The following is a 23,418-nucleotide window of genomic DNA, read 5'->3' on the forward strand; positions in this document are numbered from 1 at the left end:
GGGCTGTGTTAATTCATATTTGGAAGGTAAATAAGAAAATGACGCTTAATCAGGGGAATACCCATTCGGAACTTGAAACAAACTTATTGGTCCTTTAATAAACGGATGTAATTTTAAATGGTTATATCCCATTATAAGAATTCAATAATGACCTGAGGACAGTAATAAACATTGGGTAGAAAATTTCAAATTCTGTTGGAAAGGAAATAATACGAAGTAGCTGATGTTAAAATGACGCGCTTATAGCACAAACGCTGCGTTGTCCATGACTTCCTCGATCAACATCTATTCTGAATATGTTGATGAAAAAATGACCGGTTTTAGTTTTGTTTGGATTGTGGTTTTCAGTATATTTCTTTTTCACAACTCAAAAGGTAAGAAAAAACCTTACGATTTGATAACAAATAAAACAAAATCTTTGTGGAATTGTTTTTTACAAATTATCATATTTAAAAAATTTGTATAGCTTATTCATAGGTCTTTCGTATTTTTCGATTGTCATCAGAAATTCGTTTTTCAGCACGAATACTAATATCTGTTCCTAGTATACGAATCCCACTGGGAACATCATATTTGTCCGTCATGTGCATTGATTTTTCACATCATCATGAATATGGTTTTGAATTGATTCTTCAATTCCGACAAAATAAAACCAATGAATGGGAAACAATCGTAAAGGCCAACAGATTCGGATCATTCCTTACAAGCAAAAGTACAGACATTGAAACACGCCTACTGAGAAATAGAAGGTGTGATTATTATATGTCTGAGTGCATGATAGACGCCAGAATATCAATACACTTGAAAACCTGTAAAGATGACCCATATCCTAGCTTTCGATGCCAAATTATTGATGGAACATACACAATTGATAGCTCGAGGGAGGTTCAGCTGGAAATTACAGGTAAATGTACGAAAGCCGAAAAGGATCAATCGAGATTCGAGATTCAAAATACGAGATTCGACACACGAGATTCAAGATTCGAAATTTGAAATTCAATTCTAAATTAACCAATCAAATCACGGATCTGAAACCTGTACCCTAGCAACATCAAACTGTTCTAAATAAAGATCATTCGTACATGCTCTTTCCTACAAATAAATGTCTTAATAGCTCTTATATAGTGGTTATAAAATGGTTAAATTAACATCAATAAATTATCCCCACACAGTATAAACAATTAAATTAGTGATAACACTGTGGGCTTTGCGAATCTATGTGATTTTGTTTGTCCTGTATGTATCCCCCCCCCGCCCCCGAACCATTTTAACCCGTAGTGCATTCGCCCCAACTGTGTAAAAATCGGCTCGCGAGGAATTTTGAAGAGATTTGTAGTGTCAAATTCAATTTTGATTTAGAATTAATTTGAATTTGATTTGATTTAATACAAGCATATATAGACAATAATTAAGCCTCTTAAAGGAGAAAAGAGAGTAGGTAGATAGGGTAGGGAAGACCAGCTAGCAAGCTTTAATTTTAACAGTGTTAGCGCACCTGTGATTTACATCGCCTCTCTCTCTCTCTCTTTCTCTCTCTAATTACCTTGCATTTTCTTTTCCGTGAGGGGGTTTGGGGTATTTATGATGTCTTACATTAGCTAGCGAAAATGATAAAAAAACATAAAATTTTCTTTAAATTGTGTGCGGATGTTGTACTCAATAATCTGTTTTCAGTGTATAAATTCCAGGGGGGGGGGGGGGGGGTATATAGTCCTAATTTATTTGTCAGTTATTCTGTCCCCACTTTGTTTTCTAGGCTTTTTTAAAAAACTTTCTGTGTAGCTCCATAACGATGCATTTTAGATAAATTATGAGTAGTTTTACTTTTGATAAACAGGTATATATCCATACCTCTTATAAACGGATTTAATGTTCCAATAAATATAGGGTAGAAGAGAGTAGACGGGCTTTTTTTGCGCATATCATACTGTACCATTCATTCTACACAGGTATTAGCACTCATCGAGTTCGACTTGCTTTCCTTTTTTTATCCACTGGTTTTAAAGCTATTAATTTTTGAAAATATTTCGAATTTATGGCCTGATTATATATAAATTAAAGCTGCGCTGGTGCATCTATTTACCCAAATGGACCAAAATATAACCAAATGAATCTAAATCATTTGACAAAATATTAGTTTAAACGACTCATTTTTCAATTATAATCGGGTATGTCCTTTAGAAAAATCTTGAACCACACACATTTTAGCAAATAAAACGACAATTGTTTCATTTTTTATGTGGAGGGAGGTGGTGCCGGTAAAGGACATGTACTGCCTGTGGCAGTTGTGCTATACTCTCATTTGTTATAATACGTAATACTACATATTGATATAAAATGAAAGTTTCCAATTACACTGTACATAGCTTCTATCATGCATTTTGACCCGTGCGATAGTTTAAAACAATTTTCAAAGCATTTAAAGCTGCTAGGTCTGATTTTTTTGTTATTACAGTATAATTTTTTTTTCTATACAAACCATTTATCTTAGAAAGTTAAGGACTTTCTCCTATTTACACCAGCAGAGTCAGTCTCCTTTCAAAGTTAGAAATATTCAAAGTAAATAAAAATAATTTCTTTTTGGGCAAACGAAAAAACAAACCAAAATGCATCACGGGAATGTTTAGAAAAAGGAAACCTTTTGGTTTCGTCCCCCGAATAATTGGGGTTATTCAACCCGCATGCTATGCATCGATTGTAAAGAAAGCAAACTTCAGAAATATTAGCGAACAAAACGTACACTTGTTTATTTGTAATTTGTCTGATCATTTCAACCTTTATTTAAAGCGATGTCAAAGTCGTAATACAACCATACCCGTCTCGTCGTCAGGGGTGAACTTTAACATGAGGCGAAATAACGCGGTACTCTTTTATGTCGTTTGTTTTGTACGTATTTTTCTTCATTGAAATTTGGCTTAATTGACTGAGAAAACTACTGCAATGTCTATTATTATACATATACTTAGCATAACCATTGTTTAAAAGCGTGCATAAAATTTGATATAAAATCGGACCCAGCAGCTTTAATGTAATTCAACCGATCATTTTTGGAATTTATTTTTCTGGATCCCCGCCTGATACGTCCACCTCCTTGTATATTAGAATTTTATGTACGTTGACCATATGTACACATTAACTTAATCGGCTATGTTATGTGACGATAACATTTTTTATCAATGTATTTGCAGGATAGGTAACAAATAACAGCCTTTTTTTGGTTTTTGCACTTATTATCTGAGATAATTTGCCGCCATCTTTTATGCATTCCCCACAACACACACAGTTTCTTTATTTGGTGTTCTGTGTGTATGGCGACAAATTGGTAAATTTGCACCACTCGCCCCTTGTAGCTTCACCCTGATTACATTTTATCTGGCTAAGTGTAATGTAGTAGTATATTAAATACACACATCTTTGCAGTGCTTATTTACATCTTTAGAGAGTAACTTACATACAAAGTAAACATTTGTATGATTTATATGTAATTATTGTCAATTTTGGTGCCGGGGGCGGGTAGGAAACTACAGAGAAATTTAACTTGACTGTGATACATATGCCTGTCAATACCTTCTATTCTTTCTTGTTGATATATCAATGAATGAATTATAACAAAATACAACAATTAAGATTTGAAAAATGCATGCACAATCAAATTTTTAAAAACGTTGTACTGTTCTCTGCACAAGAAATCGGCAATGTGAACAAATTGGCACCCTATCATCCCTACCTTTAATTGCAGAGAGTATGTATCCTTCTATATTGAAAACCAAAAGTAAGACTCATAATAAGTTGTTTACTGAAAGAAAGGAAAACACATTGTATTAATTAATAATTCCGTATGATATGATAATATCTCAATGATTAGTTTATAATCATAGTACTAGTGTATGTCTGTATACATGCATAAAAACGATAAGTAATGCTTACATTTATTGGTGGAACCGGACTGATTATTTATATTTAGATTATTTAGATACTAATTTTAATGCGCGGATCTAGAAAGGAGGGGGTCTGGGGGTCTGGACCCCCTCCTCGGGAAAATTTGAGCTTATCAAATTTACATAGTAAAATAATTTAAAATTGGCCTAGGACCCCCCAACAGAAAAAATTAGCTCCGCTTATGAAGTTCTCTACCATAACCGCATTTTTACACAAAAGGGGTGAATACACCCGGGGTTTAAACTATTATTGGTGGTGAATTACCCAGGGGTTCAAACGCATAAGGTGGAAATTCACCGGAGCAAACAAAATCACTTAAACCGCGAAGCACACTGCATTATTACTAGTCTACTTAAATATTCTGTGTAAAAATAAATACAAATACTTATTTAGTTAGCTAGGGAAAAATGAACATAGCATTTATTTCAATTTGTATATAAGAGCATGTACGAATGATCTTTATTTAAATCAGTTTGATGTCGCTAGGATACATATTTTCAGATCCTTGATTTGATTGGTTAATTTAGATATGGAATCTCGAATTTCGAATCTTGAATCTCGTATTTCGAATCTCGTATTTCGAATCTCGAATCTCGAATGACCCTTCTCGGCTTTCGTATAAATGAGACAAAAAAGGTTCACTCCTTTCCTTTTTATGAACTATTTTTATGTCAACCTTTTTCTAAAAAAATTGCAACAGATATTTATTCTATTTGTATTTGTATAATTTACAATGCCAAATAAACCACATTGAATAAAACTGTTAAATGAAAATTATATATTTACAAAGTATATGCAAAGTTTTGGAAAGTTGGCGTTATTATTTTTTTTATTTTTTTTTGATTTGCGTTATAATTTGATTACTCCAAAAGACCCTGAAATGACTACTACCCGACACGCTTGCTGCACGCTCGCTATAAACGGTTTACACGAAACGCTACACGTTTTTCCCGAAACGCTAAACGGTTTGCACGAAACGCTCAACGGTTTACACGAAACGTTTCTCACACGAAACGGTTTGCTCGCTTTCCACACGGTTTTGAAACGCTTCGATTTTCGTTCCAATCGGGTCCTCTCGGATAATCCTCTGATGGTAAGAGTTGTTTTAAAATGGCACGGTATAATAAAAATACTGATATTTGACAAGTAGATTTTTTTTATAAATCAACAATATTAACATTAAATAAAAAAAAAATTCATTCACAGATATGAAAAATGATACCGAACATAAAAGTATATTAGTCACCGAATTTAATAGAAGGCTATGCAATCAAACTAGTTTTTTTCTTATATCGTATCAAGCGCATATTGAAATATGTTCCGCACATAAAACCAGAGAGAAAATAAGACGATTAGCATAAACAAAATATAGTTTGTATCACTACTTAAGATTTCTTTTTTTTTCTAAACTAAATTCAATAAATTATATCAGAAGGAAAAAAAATCAATGAATTAAATTTCAGACACAATTTACATGTAAGCGTAACGTCGTTTGTACCTACATGCACGCTTCTTTTTTCATTGAGGTGATGAACGGTATATCATTAAATTGATGTCCTTTATTAAATACTAATTCCAACTGCATTAAAGTCATAATTTTTTTATTGGCTGTTGACAAAAAAAGAGAGACGCGTGACCATCCAATGAAAAGATACACAGCATTTGATTGACAGGTTTATTCAGCTACAGTTACATGTTACCCGATGTCCGTGTACTAATAGTACAATGTCGAAAAATTTCAATTATCGATAAAAAAAAAACACCAAAATACTACATGTTTTTTTACGAATTGACAGTATTACAAAGAGTTAACTTAATTTCGTTACAAAAAAGTCATTAGTATACATTCATAAGTGTTTTTGTTAATCACAAACTATTCCAGAAAGTCCTAAAGTCGTGAGCAATTATGAAAGTAATAATAAATAAAAAAAGTTCTGAATGAAATCTGATGAAACGTTTCACACGATTCCCGCACGCTTTGCTCGAAACGCTTTACACGCTTTGCCCGAAACGCTAAACGGTTTACACAAAACGCTTAACGCTTTACACAAAACGAACCCTTTTTTTGGTGTAGTAGTACGTTTCAGGGTCTAAAATTTTGTAACAATCTTTACATTTGCTAATGTATTCATTATGAGCTGGCATTTGAAGTCATTAGTAAAGCAAAGTTTATTAAACTTTAACTTGCATATAACTTTTAAAGTAACTACATGTTTTCAACTTTATACTATTTGAAAATCATAATTAAATAATAGTTCCAACTATTAATATTTGTTTGATTTCTTCAAATAATAAATTTCCATGCCAAATTTACGCAATACTTTCAGGAAAATTATCATTTCTGTTTGGGACCGATATTTCTAAAAAAAAAAAATGGCATGTGACATTGGTCACGAATAAAATAAATGAGTTCCTTGGGTTCCAATCTGTATATCAAAGATGTTTTTAAATGATTGACATTGCTAATATTTCAGGTGCCAATCTCCTTAATTGAATTATTAGACAGGAGTAAATTGAAATAAAATCAAAGAGTTTATATTTTATAAGTGTATAGATGAATAATAAAGTTATTGTCAATTGATGAAAACATGAACATATTTTTAAATTGACGAGAGTAAATACAAAAGTGACCATACTAAGGAAACAGACCATCTATCATTTTTTTTTCCCCTTGATTTTGTATTTGCAGCGAGGAAGTAATGATCCTGTTTCTCATAAATCTGCTGTTAATTTTGTCATTTATATTTGCACCTTTTTTATTTTTAAGGTAACCCAACATATATTGATTCCCCATCAATTGTGAATCCGTTGACTTCAAAAGTTTTCGAACTTGGAGAAGTGTTGCAGCTTCAATGTACAGGAGAAAAGGACTTCAGAACCCAAACAGACACAGTAAAATATCATTTGTATATATGTATATATTTGAAGGGTGATGAAAGTTAAAAAAGTCATCTAAACAAATAAAGTGCTTTAAGTAATTACAGTTGTTCATGATCTTATGGAATTAATTATTTTATCTAATTTTTTATCGTATTTTATTTTTGTAAATTTTTTGTACAACATATGATTAGTTTCCCTCACCTTTAACATTTTAACAATCACTTCTTCCACGGTTACAGATAACTACGTTTTGATAAAACATTATAGCCCTCGTTTTGCATTTTGGTGCTTTTTATCTATGCTGTCTGTCAGCAAGTTGACATTTTTTATCGATATTTTTTTCTTATTCTTTATGAAATGTATGTTGTAGAAAATCGGACCCACGCACCCACACCCACAGCATTTCAATTGCAAAGCATTTCGGTTAATTTTCATTCGCCATAGCTTATCGTAGCATACATTATAAAAACATACAAACGATAGAATTTAAAATATGTTTTAATGATTATTTTCATATTTCAATGAGATTAAAAGGATTGTGATACAATCCTTAGTTATTTCTAGTATATATCTGTTGACATTCATTTACATCACATCAAATTTACAAGACTCCTCAAGAAACTGTCGAAAACAGATTTCCATGAATTGACTTTTAAAAACCTTGTTCTGATTTGGTAATAAGTAAGATAAAACTATGATAGAACAAATCGTACTGTAGCTATAATTTTATGTGCATCATTGAAAAAAAGATAATATGTTCCTCTCAAAATATCTTTTGTCATTTTTAGGACATAAGATGGTGTAAGTCTGTATCAGGACAGTATCAGGTCATATCCTTACAAGACACTCCTCAAACTCAAATTGTATCCCAAAGAGAGGATGGTTGTACATATGTACAAAAATCGGAAATCTTCTATCACATAACAGAGGAAGACAATGATTTGGACATTATGTGTGAGTTGGAATACATTAAAAACAGTAAAATATGTGGCAAAGGAAGATTCAACTCAACACTTCGAATCTCAACTCATTTGAAAGGTATGATTATTTTAATTTTATTTCTACTTTTTAATCAAATGGTGCTCTATTCATTGACTTTTAAAAAAATGTTATTTTGTGAATGTAATTTAAACACAAACAATCAATAAGTAGATAAAAAGCAGATAATATTTAAAACTTTAGTTAATTGTTCCACACACTCAGCCTTTCACGGCGCATGAGCTGAAATATAAACGTCATCACGCGTTTTGAATATATTCATAATTGTAAGATCAAATGACTCGTTCAAATTTTCTTACCAATTTGGTATTAACTTTTGAAAAATAATTGTAAATCATATCTATTCCCTAATAAAACAGATTTTTCTCGACAAATTTTCTGGTACTATATCTTTTATAGAAGAAGCAGACTACATAACATGCTAATATGGCTGCTTCATCCATACTTCATATCACTGATTAGCATCAACTAAGGCTTGAAAGCGACGATACACATATACTTCATACAAATAAACATCAATATGAATATAAATATAGGCATTGCATTCTTATAGTGGGTTGTCGTCGGTCATATGATACACCAAGTCTGTGTAGATAATCATCATACATCATTCCGAACTTTCCACCATTTAATTATTACGTTTTTTAGCCAAACGCGTTGTCGTTACGCCACAGCAATCTACGATGAAAATGGCAGTTTTCAAACTAGGCGTCGGAAAGTCCTCCACGACCGTTTACAAATTTCTACACTGGAAAACCCTCCAAAACCCTCAACAAATTTGTTGACAATATATAATTTTAAAAAAAGTGCCACCAAAAGGCTGACGTACAAAGTACAAAACACATAAGCAAATTACAACCAGTCACCATAGGTACATTTTCAATAAATACCACCGGTTCAAAAAGCAAAAAATGAACCATGTATAATTACATGTACCAAGTACTGTGGTTTCATCAATATTCGTTGAATACCAATTTTCGTGGATTTTGTATTTAAGTTGATCCATGAAATTAAATGTTCATTGAAATGCAATTTCTGTTAACATTTTGTACTGATGGGGCCATTGGCCACGAATTTACATATCCTTGAAACTGTGATTTTTACTTTATCCACGAAAATTGATACCCTTGAATATTAATGAAACCACAGTATAATACTACTTAAACTTAAATTAAGGACAAGTTTACGTGTCAAAATGTAAAGTATACACTTCGAACAGGCTGACAAATATAAATACTACTGCACTTTAAAGTAAACGTTTTAGCTGAATATTATTTTCAGTATGATCAAAATGAATAAAATAACCTTTGATTGGAGATTTAGTTACCAAACTTAAAACTTCTCCTCCTGGAGCCTCCCAGACCGAGCCACATACATCATCACCATTTATAGCAACACTGGTTTATTGCCCAGAGTAGCGGGGCTACTTGCATGATAATACAAACAAGTCTACCTGCTCAACATCGAGGATAAAAGGGGATGAAACATCGAACAAATTTAAAATTGATTGTGAAAACAACAGAAAATTATTAACAGAGTGCATAACTATTTTATATTCAATAATAGGAGACGGATGGACACTATCTCCCGTTATGATTTACAACGAAGACTCGATGCTTAATGCACAAAACATAACTGTGGAAGGTATAGGAAATACTGTACAGCTTATCTGCGTAGGGTCAAATACAAACCAGACCGATTCCATTATGGTACGTTATCAAACCACTACCGTATATAATAACTTAGTGTGCTCTTTTAGATTAAATCTTTTGAATTATTTAAAAGATGCCTTTTGTAAGAATGGAGAATTCTAACCGTTTTATTCATATTTATAACGGTTTTGTTCTTCCAGAATCAATTTAAAAGACATTTTACAATTTTATGAATAACATATTGGGGATCTTTAGGCTTGCATGTTTGTTGTTGTTGTTCGGGTGATTTTGAATTAAATGTGTTCTACAATCGCTTAGGAGGAGATGATGTGGTGCATAAGGAAGAAAAATACTACCGAATGGAAACCAGTTGTTCTTCAAGAAAACAAACTAGAGACAGTGATAAACTCTAGCGGAAAAATAAGAATTTACAGTAAAGTCACGTATCAATGTGGAAGTGGGGTGATATCTTCTAATGTCTCCCTGCAAATAAATCCCAGCGAATCGGAAGGTACCATCTTAAATCTAAATTGAATCAATTAAAATCACAATAAATAGTTTATTTGCCTTAAATCAAGACTTATTTCGTACGATATTGTACCTGATATATTTTAGTGAACAAACAGGTAAAAAGATTTTTTGCATATTATTATTTCTTTAATAACTTAAACAAATTAAAACTGTCATTCAATATTTTTGGAAAGGTCAGTATTATCTGAAAAAAAGAGAAAAAGTTGAACCCGAGAGAAGAGAAGCATGGCTGGCAGTGACATTGATTATCTCTGTGACACTATTGGTAGTTATCCTGCTCCTCGTCACAGTTCTTCTAAAACTTGCACACAGGAAAGGCGGACTGTCCCTGTTTGGTAAGAATTCAATACTTGTTCTTAACTACAACGGTTGTTTTTTTTTCTCGAAAAAATTATCAGTTTAACTGTTTTCAAGATACAAAAGTAGATAACTAAATCGACAGCTTTTTCATAAATAAGTAGCTTTAAGTTGAAAAATGTATTGTTTAAAGAATATCTTACAAACTACATGTATTTTTTGCATTAAATGATTTTAATCGGAAATTAATTATTCATTTATTTATGCTTACAATTCTAAGCACTTATTCTGAGATTTTGTTGTATTAAAGGATTTGTAATCAAAAGGGAAAGGTATGTAGAATATATTTACTTCATATTATATATGATTTCCGTTTATATATTTACTTCTTATACGATGTAAATCCTATCAATTAATATTCATGTTCCATTGATTTTAACTCTTGTTACTTCATTTTTAACAATGGATATATCTGTGATTTTTTTTTTATCAAAGCAAGCAAATTGTCACCGGACCAAACGAAAACTATACTAATACAGGTTGGAGTGAAACTTATGTCTATGAAAAGCAGTTATGAACTGAGTTAAAAGTAACATGCATGAAATTTAAAGTGTTTATAACAAAAATCGTGCTGTGTGTTGATATTAAAACTTTTCATTGCAGAATTTAACAGAGATCATTCGCCTGAAGAGATAGCAAGGTACGCTTTCGTTAATTATTTCCATATATTCATTATCTTGAGCCTCTAATTAGCGGTTCATTTATATTTTTATCATTATAGGGATTTTTACCAGATTCAACACAGTAGCTCGACTTCTAATGAAAGTGGCAATACATATGAAATGAATTTTAACCCAGATAAACAGTATGTCTAGAATTTACACATTATGCAATTTTAAGTTTCTTTTAAAATGAAGAGACACATTCTATTTTAGACATTTGAGGAATAGTTTTATTTCATGTATGTAAGTTTTCCTGGTGCACCATCTAATCTCTTGCTTTTAAATTTATACCTTTAGACCTACTTACGAGGAAATGAACAAAAACGACGACCCTAAGGAAGAATACGAAAATTTGTCATTTTAGACAATGTAAAATCTTTCGTTTAATGTTGACATTGCATTCTTACATTTGTTAAATGCATTTTGTCAGAATTTGCATGAATATGACTTTGTAATAGTAATTATAATTACCCATTGTTCTCACAAAACCACAACTCTCAGTAAAATTTCATGTCATTAAGAAATGGATTTAATATTTTCTTTTGATCACCGTATCAACTGATGCATAGTCCGGAAAACTTTTTCATTAACGCGTGACGAATCAAAGGGAAAAGACCGGAAACCTTTTTTAATCAATAAACGAAGTATTTTTATATTAAAGTCACTTCTGATTTTTTTTGTTAAATCATATTTAAATTATCAAACATAATGTGTGATGAATCAAAACGAATACACGGCAGTACAACAACACTTAAAATGGATGTACTATCAGCGAATGAAAAGTAACTGAGATGAATACTTGGATTGATTACGAAATGAAAATTGTTCTTATCTGAAACGACTGAATTCGAAACAAAGAAAAATGCATGCGATACTTTAGAACTTCTTCCCTCTGAAGCAAGAATCATTTAAACTGGTGAGAGCAGTTTTGTGAGTTGGAATGGACCTATGAAATATACAACCTGATGCAAGAGGACACAGCCGTGTAGAATAATATGTTATGTGTCGACAAAAACAGTATAGATGGTCAAATTCTGCAAATGCCATAATAAATCTAGCCAGTGTAGTACTTTTGATTGGCGTATTTGTCTTTGAACACACATAAGCTTGAAAGGGGAGAGTTCGGCCGATTATTCATTGTTAAGAATTTTGAACAGTAATATCAACGTAGTGTCTTATGATTTATTCTTACTAGAAAAACCAGCCAAGCCTCGCCAGAAATGTTGATAGTTGCTTCAAGCAGGAAAAATCATGAGATAACCTTAGTTTTCTGTTTCGTGAATTAATCATATGTTTTTGTATATTTTTTAAAGATTATTTTTGATTTTCTATGTTGTTATATTAGGTTAGCTTACAATAGAATAACTTTACATTTCACTTGCTGACAGGGGTTTTGGTGTTGTTTTTTTTTTTTTGGAAATCCCTGTTTTATATATAAATAGTGTTTGATTCCCTGTGGTAAAGAAAGGTAGAGCTAGCTACTGTACCCGGTCTCAGGATATGTAGCTATATATAGAAATTTGGGTGACATAGTGCAAGTTTATAATATTGTACAGTATTCATCTTGTTAAACTGGCTTGAACGAAAAAAAAGCATTGAAATCGACTTACTGCTTTTGCTCCGATCCAATGAATCAACATTTTTGCTCAGTCATAGCATTTTTTGCTGATTTTTTAATAAAGAAAATATGACTAATTTCATTTTTGCCTTATAATAAATGTTATCAGATTTTATTCCTTATCTGTTAAAAAAAAAGTTCCATTTTTAGGTCACTTGAGTAAACTCTATCCGTTTTTTAAATGCATAAAATTTTTAAAAATTATTTTCTTTACTCCCACACACCTGAAAGGAAAACTGAATTCATGATTTTTGTAGACCAGATCTTGAAGTTTTTCGCCAAAATTATAGGTTTCACAGTTCTCTTTGGAAGATTTTAGGCAGGGAGGTGGTCGTCATTACCAATTTTTAATTTTTCTAATCCAGAATGAAACCCAACTAAATGAGTAAATGAGACTCCTCGACAAGGTACGACGATATGCTACTCAGGTGACCGTTAAGGCCTATTGGTCTCTTGTCTTAATATAAATGTTATACGTATGAAATCATCAACGAATTTAAGAATGTTTTTTACATTTCTTTACATCATCGAAACATGCTCAAATGCAGCTGAATTCATAACCTTAAAAATAAAACAATTTCTTGTGATGAAATAAAATATCTATATTTTACTAGAATCATATAGTGTGGAATCAGTCACATTTTTAACAGCAACCATGCTCACGTATGTAGATTACACAAAAAATGCTTTTCTAGCTGGCAGGTACAATGGCTGTTAATCTGAACTGGCCTCTGGCAAAGTGTCGCTGGTAAAGTGGGGGACACAGATCAAAATCAGGTTTTTGATGAGATACAAAACATAATCAGATTATATTGCACTTTTTATTTGATCACTAGTACATAGTTGTTCAGTAGTTAAGTTTGAATAATCTACAATTGGAATATCTAACATATGACATTACGTCAAATCATTTCTGAGAGAAAACAAAAAATGCAGTTTTGTTCAGTTACTAACTCCGATAGAAACATTTGTGTCACATCTAGCTAAAATAAGGAAAACAGGCAAGAACTGTCTTATGATTATCAGTGTTGGTGTAAAACGTTAATTCTGCTAAAACGAGAATTTAACTTTATCATCACTATCATGAAATGTTATTTATGCAATTGTCGTCGACTCAAAAAACTTTTCATTGCAAAATTGTCTATACAAACAGAAAACATTAGAAAAGGGAAAGCTTATTTAGATGCGAACAAAATAACCAATAGTGTTTATGTAAATATTAGATAACTAAGGTGTTGTATCAGTAAATCCTAACCACATGTTGTACAAGTAGTCTAATCTCACTTCACAGTCTACTGCTGGAAGTTTCATCAAATACATCACATTTTCGATGTCTGGAGGTGTCCATCGATCGTTGCTATATCAAGTTTTGGTTCGGCAGAGAGACCGGATGTTGCTGGGCAGGATGCCATGTGATCATCAGTGTCCATGCGCACTGTACTTATATCGAATGAGTCAATGTTGTTAACTGTGAAAAGTTGTTCTGAAAATAAAAAAAAAACCTCACTAAATTTGTGTAAAGCTTCCTTCACGTCAATTATGTTGTTGTGTACTTCTATATAATTTGACTAATCAGTATGACATTTTCAATGAGATATACTCTTTATTTTACTTTTTAGTCTGAAATATTGATTTTTATCGAACTGCGTTCCAAACTACTGCATTATTATGTATACTTTATAATCTCATAAATGTAAATGAATTCTATTGAAAAAAATTAAAAGCAATCAAAGTCAGAAATCAAAATTTACTAAAAAGACGGATTGGAATATATTCATACATACGTATTGGTTTTTTAATGAAAAGAAAAATAAAATGTCTTTTTTACATTATTACAGTCTATGATCGAAAAATTTGAAATTACCTCCGATCTCCATTGAAGTCACATCAGCGTCTGTGTTAATCTGACGTTTACAACGCAGAATCTGCTTCACGGCGAACCGGAAGCCCTTGTTATAGGTCATGTAGAGGATTGGGTAAACACAGCTGCTGGCGTAGGCCACATAGAAAGAGTAGAAGCTGTACTCTCGGATATTCTTCGGCAACTGAAAGTAGATTTAAAGTTTATTCAGAACAGTTGAATCGTAGGTAAATGGCAAAAGTATGTCTTATGTAATAAAATAAGAAACCAATCTCGATAGGTAAATGATGTCACTACGTAAGGGTTATTGTAGTCCATCCATAACTATAATATTTCATATCTAACAAATTGCAAGTTTGATCACTAACAACTCAATGTGATTTTAAGGAGTTCATGAAATAATAAAGATTCATCTTTAAAATCTTTTTTTAAAAATAATATTTATAAATGTATTATATGTTTAAGTTAACATTGAAGTCTATGGAAGAAATGCATTTTTAAATATATTTCTTTAGTACAGGCAATTTTTTCATACTTCTCTAAAAAGTTGCAAAGGCTTTCCCTTTCTTTGAATATGCTAAAAAAATTCATAGTTTACCATACATATTTTCAGAAAGTGTTTTTTCAAAAAAATTCTGAAGGGCAGACAACTCTTTAAAAAATTATAAGTCCAAAAATTTCATTTAATTCACTACATACAAACACCTGAGTTTGGTTTATGTCAGCCTCACAATAGGTCTAAAATATGTATTTGATGTTGTAAAGATCAATTAAAATTGTTAAATTCGCCTTAGTTATGGATGGACTACCTTTATGGTATTGTTCTAATTATTTATACCGGTACATTGTTCTAGACCACTTCAGAATATTTCAAGTCTTGTCTGGAAAATATATAATTTGAATACAAACAAGATACATTAAATTGAATTGACAATAGGTTACGATATAATCTATCTTTGTGAACTTTTCATATACGTGGTCAATGAAAGCAGTTGTTACATGTAAAAAGCAAATTAATTTATGTGGTATAAATTGTAAAGTTTGTCCATTACATGAACTACCTGGCATTCTGTTTTGTTCACTGTACTGAAACACTATACAAGACACTGATACTCCCAAAATAGCACGAGTGCAGGCGAGAGTTACACAGAAGGTCCCCTTTATCAAACTTCCAATATGCCCATAATCTTGCGTTGGCGATATAAAGAGTACTAATTTTATCGTAACATATACAAATACTCACTTCTTACTATTATGTTTTCGTTTATAATTCGATTAAAGCTTTGCAATTAATATATCAAAAAAATCATTGTATAACAAATTAATAGTGTGTTTTTGAGGTTTGGCCATAAATGTGGCACTTTCCCTTGAACAACGGTGTACAGTGTAGTTTGTTTTAAGAATTATTTTAATTAGAATTTTCTCTTTTAAAAGCTTGATATTACTTGATAAAAAATTTCATATATCAACAAAAATCAACCTTTATTTGAGAAAATAAATATATTCTGCATTTTATCATAAAGACTATATATTTTTCTAAAAAGTAGCATAGAGAAAATATTGTTATAACATCAGGGCACTGCTTGCCTTTGCATGGAGTCCTCGGTCCCTGAACACATCCCAGAGCATAAGGAACTGTTGAGGAGACCAGCACAGGAAAAATACAATCAGGACGGTGAAGACATAGTGGAGGGCCTGAAATACATAAACGACAGCTAATAATGACACAAGAAGTGCAAACAACAAAACTATATAAGTATAGAGATAAGTGTGTAAGATTTTCAAAGATGGAAAGTATAAAATTGTAAAATACGGTCGATTTCTTATTTAACGCGAATACTTAATTCTGCGATTAAATCGTTTTCCATCAAAATGCAAGGAACATAAAGAAACATAAAATCGCGCATGCTGAAGTTTTACCATGTTTGAAGTAGTTTACAAATGTCATTAAAATTCGCGAGATGTGCTTCTCGCGATTTTACGTGATTACTAATTTTTCGCGTTTAATTAGAAATCTACAGTAGGCGTCTCCAATGTACATCGTTAAAAAAATTGGTAACCAATTTTTCGTTAACATTTTTTTATTTAATGTTTTGTCTCGAAAGTATCGTTTGTTTACCCCTGATACACACAAAGCATCCAACATCACGTTATATTAGGTAAATTGCCCTTGTAAGGTACCAACCCTTCGTCTCATTTTGCATCTCGTTCTTTCTTCTCTTGGCATGCTATCATTCGGAACCCCTGGTCTTCTCAACGATACACTTATAAGGAAAAACATGACTAGCATTGGAAGAACATATCCGACCAGGCAGAAGATTGTGACGTAAGCACGCCGGGACTCCATGGACGGGAAATGAGCTTGGCACAGTCTTTCGTGTCCCCCAATCCAATCAAATTCCAGGAATCTTGTGTAGAGGATATACGGTAAAGAAAGAAGAACTCCGAATACCCACACTATAAGCATAACGATGACCATATGATCCTGTGTGTATTTTTGAAGTGGTGATTGTAGCGTTGCAAGGAAGCGATCAGTGATGGTTACTGTTAGAGTGAGGTTACTAATGCAAACAACAACAACTGAAACAGAAATATACAAGAATCATTGTGATATAATAGAAATGTCGGTTTTATTTAAAACAACAGCAAGATACTTGGAAAGTAATAAATAACCTTACGTTATATCATTATAGAATTTTTATGTTATTCAAATTATTTCATTCGTTAATTATATTCTAATATTCTAATGCTGGTTGAAACGCATTTTCTGATTGGCTAAAAAATATTTTATTAGTCTACAATACATACAGGTCTACAATACCATAGTGAGATGTATCATCAACAAAGAGGCGGACATTATTTGTTTAATTGGAAGAAATGTCATTCATATATAATAAAATTAAGAAGGGTCCTAGGACTGATCCCTGCGAAACACTTGAATTAATTGAACCTAATGATGAAGTAAAACCATCTAGGACTACTTTTTGTTTTCTATTCCATAAATAATTCTCCACTCAGTCATAGTATGACCAACGTAAAAAAAATAACAATCAGCCTGACGTAACGTTTGAATTCTGTACAATTTGACGTCATTTTTAAGGTCAAATGGCCGTTTTATTTACAATTAAAAGTAAAAAAAAATTGTAAGCAATGAATTAAATATTTATTAGTTTTTGAACGATATGAAACAGTTTGAAACAGTCCATGGTTTAGAAAGCGTAAACTCCCTAAAACCATTTTATATCTATAAAACTAATAAATATTTAATTCATTTCTTAACCGTTACTTATATATAAAAAAAAAGTTGCATGTATTTTTTAATTTGACGTAGGTTATTCTGTTTGTGACAAAATACACGTAATTTTTTTTTTTTATCAAGTGCAATCGTATATTTATCATCATGTTTGATAAAAATGAAGTTTTTAAAATATATATATACACTATACTAATGTAAAACTACGTGGTAAATCTTTCCAATTTTACTGTCCTATTTTGTCTTAAAATCAGAATTGATCGAAAAATTATGAATGCATGACTTTTTCAAACGTGTCATTTCTAAATTAATCCAATGATAAAAGAGCATTTTTTATTTATTCACCAAATCTATATGGCAGACAATTGTATTTATATTTCATTAGTAATAAAGTGTCTGCTTTGTCTCATAGACAGCGTTATTTTTTATTTACTACTCACAATAAACAAATGAAGTTAATAATCGTTCTTCTCAATGTTTTTAATCAACAATTTAAAAAAATAATTTTTTTTCTTTTTAATTTTAACTTCAAATTTATCAAGTTTTTTTTGTAAGTGACGTCTAAACGAAAATACAAAAAATTATTCATCTCTTTTCTTTGTCTATCTCTAAACATTTTAACTATAAGCTATTGAATAGTACTTTATATTTTAAGTTCAAAATCAAAAGTCTATTTAACGACTTGGTTTGATTCCAGTATGATATTTAATTAGAGAGGGATTGCAATATATATATACCTTATAGGAAATTTAAAGTTTATCTCTATTCAAGTTTAAGAATAGCTTGATAGATACCTCATATATCTGTAAGTCAATGTATTGGGACAAAATTACGACAGAAGTGTTATAAATTCGACAGAATTTAATAAATGTCTGCGATAGATAATCTCTTAACTCCTACGCCTACCTATAGAAGGCGAGAACTGCCCGGTGTTCGTGTGGCCTCGCCCTAGCTGAAAAGGGCGTTGTTTCATTTACCCACATGTACAGTAAACCTCAAAGAATAAATTTAGTTTCACCGCCCACAATATTTTTATAGCAGGTAGATCAATAGTTCAGGTGAATTTGATCATTTTATTTTATCTATCTACGTAACGGGCGTCGTATAAATCACAAGTGATCATTACTACATTTTACTAACATGGGTTTCTAAATGGGCATGTGTTGGTTAAGGTAGCTCGATTATAACAAAATTTGCTCATTAGATCAACTGGAAGATTTTAAAAATATTATTTCTAGTCATGTATAAAGTAGTAAAGTAAAAATCTACAAACTCCTGCTATAAAATCAAATTAAAGATAAATATTCATTGTTGTATATTCTTTAATAGATATTTAATGATTCAATATATCCAAGAAGAATTCAACTATACAAAATTAATGTTGCACTTGAAACGTTAACATTCCATTTATAAATTATAAACATCACGTAGTGTGTTGTAACTATTTATAAGTGTTATGTGCTTTAAAAATGTTTTAAAATAGTCCGTTAATTACATAATTTGTGGATCAGACAATAAAATAAAGACAATATTTCTTTAAAGGGGTGGTTGTTGGAGGTAGCAGGGAAGAAAGAGGTTAAATTTAGATGTTCTTTGGTTAAAGGGGATGTTATATGTTGGTTAGTTTCCTAGTAGCTAAATAATAATGATTATATTTTATGATTTCTTTGAGTATATTTATTCATTTGTGTCATCGGTTTCATTTTTTTTTTTTGCTTTCATTATTTATAAGTTTTAGCTTCTATAATCAAAGTTTTTTTTTCTTTTTAGAACTGTTTTATTTTAAAAGCTAGAAAGTAATGATTTGAAATTTTTTTTTAAAAATTAGAGATGTTTGATTTTAATCAAAAATTTTTTTTTTCAATTTATATACATGTTTATAAGAATTTTGTTAGAGACATACCCTGTAGGAAGACATTTATCCTGCAAAAGAATTCCCCAAATCTCCACTCTCCTTTATCCAGATGATACACTAGATGAAGCCACATGCAGAAGGTCGGAATCAGTAAATTCACTAACGAAAAATTCACAACGTAAAAATTAAACTTAGTTCGCAAACTCTTAGTGCCTAGAATTACGGACACTAGCCCCACATTGGCCGAAAAAGATAAAAACATGGTGAATGCATACAAATAGATCTGAAAAGTTCTGTCTGAATCTAGGTTTTCACTGTCTGCATTTTGAAACAACAACGAAGAATTTCCCCAAAATTGGAAACTAGAAAAATTAAAGTGAGATAAATTCATTATGTACACAGTCCGAAAGTTTGACGAGAAAAGTCTACAAAATGCACTCTCTGTCTCACGTGTGATGACTAAAATAACTCAAGGAAGACGATTTTCTTATACAGAGAGATAAGGCGGGGGACCAGCGAGTTATTTTGGACCTTACAGTCGCAACATAGATACCTAATTTTAGCGAGACCAGATAAGACCGATGTCAAATATGTAACTAAATAAATATTGACATCCACCTCATTTTATACTTCTCCTATGATCATCTTTATTTAAATTTTAAGGTTGCAAGATTTAAATATAAATATACAGTTGATAGTTGTAAGAAATAATTAAAAAAAACAAACAATGTCAGTGTAAAATTTCATTAAATTGCATGGTAAGTTAAATGCATTGCCCTTTTATATATTTACAAAAAAGGTAACATTAAATAGAAAAAGATTAAGGATTAAATTAGAGAATAACATGTTTTAACCATGCAACTGTTTGATAGATATTTTTTGGAAAGAGTTCAAGCATTGAATTTATATACATCTATTATCTATGTTGGTACAATTTCTTACTATACAGTGACGGAATAAAAACAAATATAGATTTTGTCCTTTGCTATGAACTAATAACTTTGGTATATATAATCATGCGCGATAAATTCAAATACTCCTCACAAATAACGACAACTGTAAGGCTAGTGCTATTATTCAAACACTTTTTATTCTTCAAGGTTTCATGACATTTGAAACTTTTACCAGTGCAACACCTAGGATTTGATGTGTGTGAACTTTGACCATTTGTTCTGCAGTTTCCAGGATGAAGGTCAAATGAATTTGCTAACATTTGGCCTCGAGTCTTGAGTCTTTTAGCTCCTACGACCAAGGTAATTTATTTCATATGTGGAGTGTTTCTTAATGACACAATTAGTTCTATGTAATTTGCAGTAAAAGACAGACCTTTTAATGCCAAATAATATTAGCGAATCTTTGTTGTTTAACGTGTAATATATGAGATGCAATAATTAAAATTTCTTCACTACTAAGTTTAATTCGATAGAATGAATTAAGTTGTCTCCAAATTACTGAACGTGTGTTCAATTAAACATTTTTAATTAAATTTTACTGCTTAATAGTACATCAAGATTAACTTTTATAATTACACTATATATTCAACAAGTAAAATATTATTACATTAAGATACACAACAATGCATTTTAACAGTTTATTAATTTACTCTTATTTGTGATTTGTCACGATGTTAAGCAGGCTAGTTATAACTTTAATTTTATGAAATAGAAAAACACATGAACAGAAAGGCAAGTTAGTTACATGACGGCATACCAAAAGTATTTAGGTAGCTTTTATACGTTCTAGAGAAATTTGGAATTCAACAAAATTTTACCGATATGAAACTTCACCATTGACGGAAATGTCGCTCCAATATTTTGAAACAAACTAACACTTCAGTCAAGATTGTAATCTTTTCTTTTTTTTAATTTAAAAATACTTTTAATTTTATTACTTCATTTTAGTAACGTGAACTGAAATCTTAAACTGCAAACAACAGCTGATATATGATGCAAGATATTTTAGCTGTTCCATTTCAAACGCTGGTTCTTTAGAATTGTTTTTTATACTATAAAATGTTGATTATGATCCGAAGGTTTACAGAATAACAGATCGTGTTAGGTTTTAGATGCATTGAATTGTTAGGAAAAAAGATATACAGAGACAGATAAGTTGCGCTTTAATTGATTTCATTTAAATCATTCTTCTCGTGTGATTAGACGGAATATTTAAAATTCTCATAGAAAACAAAAATATATGTTTACCCTATCAGAATGCAAACTCTCAAAATTAATCTAAGGCTAAAGATAATTAATTTCACAGCATCACACGGAACTGTTGGAATCGTGCACCTGCTACAAGTACCTTTGAATGTATATTTATCTTATAAAGAGGAAGTGGACGACACGATTTGGAAATCTGTAACCCTACAACATTGTGATGAAACGCACCTTAACCGATAGTTTATCAGAGAAGAGGTATTCCTTAGATTGTGTGTCGTTGATATGCTTTCGTTACATTACTTCTGAAATGGAGCAAATTGTGTCAACAATAAGAAATCGATACCATTTAGTGTACGAATAATATCTTTACAATTCTTGACAGCATATTTTGATGACGGTATCTGACGAGTTGTCTGCATTTAAACACATATCACAAGTCCTGTAACGCTTTTTATATCGATCAGGATTTCTACGTATCTTTGCAACAAACGAAGGATTTAGGTCCATTTCATTCCCATTAAAGACATAACGTAAATATATTCTTTTTGTGAATTTCATTGCTAAATAACTCAGTTAGGTTTTTATTGTTGTTTTATTTCGATACCACTTTAACCATACATGTATTTGACGATACAATCACCATGATATATTTACATATACCGAGTATTATTTCCTTTATTCGGAAACTCATAGTTAATTCATAGCTCTATAGAAACAGCCAGACTGAAATCTACACGCCCCGTTTATCGATTGGTCGAAATCTACAGCGGCTGAAACTGACAAGAAACTGACAGGAGTGAAATTGACACGCCCCGTTTATCGATTGGTCGAAATCTACAGCGGCTGAAACTGACAAGAAACTGACAGGAGTGAAATTGACACGCCCTATTTATCGATTGGTCGAAGTCTACAGCGACCTAAGGATAATCACGGACTGCTCGAAATAATCATGATGCTGTCAGACTCAAAGTCTCTCAGGAGACGATTTGGCTGTTTCTTTTAGCTTACGTACTTACGTACATTAACAGTAATTTAGTGAATTTTACTTACTTTTGATAATCAATTTATTGATTAGTCAAAAGAAAGATGTAAATACGAGGGTTGTCCCAAAATAATGTAGACAAGACACATAATTCACAATCTGTTCACTGCAATTTCATTAGACTTCTATGTTTTCTTCAATGACCCTTTGGCAAAAAATGCTGAAAAGTTCAAATCTGTACTTTATCTATTTCTCGAGAAAATAAATAATTAGTAACAACAAGTTTTGTCAGGCGGCGCAATGTGCGACGTCGAAAATTTCCAGTTTTACGTTGTTCCTAAACCATCCACATTGTTTACGATAACATTTACGTTTAATTTCCGAAAATGTCTTAGAAAAAAATAATATCTTTAAACATGTACCCAGCATGTACATTCAATATATATTTCTATTTTTGTTTTTTTTTTAAATATGTTTTAAGTACAAACGATCTGTCGGCTCCAAACTTGTCCTGTATTATTTGTTGTCTAACGTCCGTCTTACCGAAATGTGTCGTTCAACATTTTGACGTCCATTGATATCGTTCGGGGTTTCATTTTTCCACTTATTGTCATCAATCTTGTTCAAATATTTTGAATGTTGTTTAACTACTTATTCATAAAACGCATTT

The 23,418-nt window shown here is 31.4% G+C and overlaps 1 protein-coding gene across 1 annotated transcript; it reads left to right on the plus strand.

Moving 5' to 3' along the window:
- The first annotated feature begins 216 nt into the window (after nucleotides 1-216).
- Nucleotides 217-12,276, plus strand: LOC117683891 (uncharacterized). The gene is made up of 12 exons (XM_066072761.1): nucleotides 217-374; nucleotides 521-904; nucleotides 6,707-6,831; nucleotides 7,608-7,857; nucleotides 9,385-9,527; nucleotides 9,789-9,981; nucleotides 10,175-10,336; nucleotides 10,609-10,630; nucleotides 10,794-10,837; nucleotides 10,962-10,998; nucleotides 11,080-11,163; nucleotides 11,318-12,276. Exons 1-12 carry the CDS (start codon nucleotides 266-268, stop codon nucleotides 11,382-11,384), a joined length of 1,620 nt encoding a protein of 539 aa, XP_065928833.1. The 5' UTR covers nucleotides 217-265; the 3' UTR covers nucleotides 11,385-12,276.
- The last annotated feature ends 11,142 nt before the right edge of the window (nucleotides 12,277-23,418 follow it).

Source organism: Magallana gigas, chromosome 10 (assembly GCF_963853765.1).
Source record: "Magallana gigas chromosome 10, xbMagGiga1.1, whole genome shotgun sequence".
Lineage (NCBI taxonomy): Eukaryota > Metazoa > Mollusca > Bivalvia > Ostreida > Ostreidae > Magallana > Magallana gigas.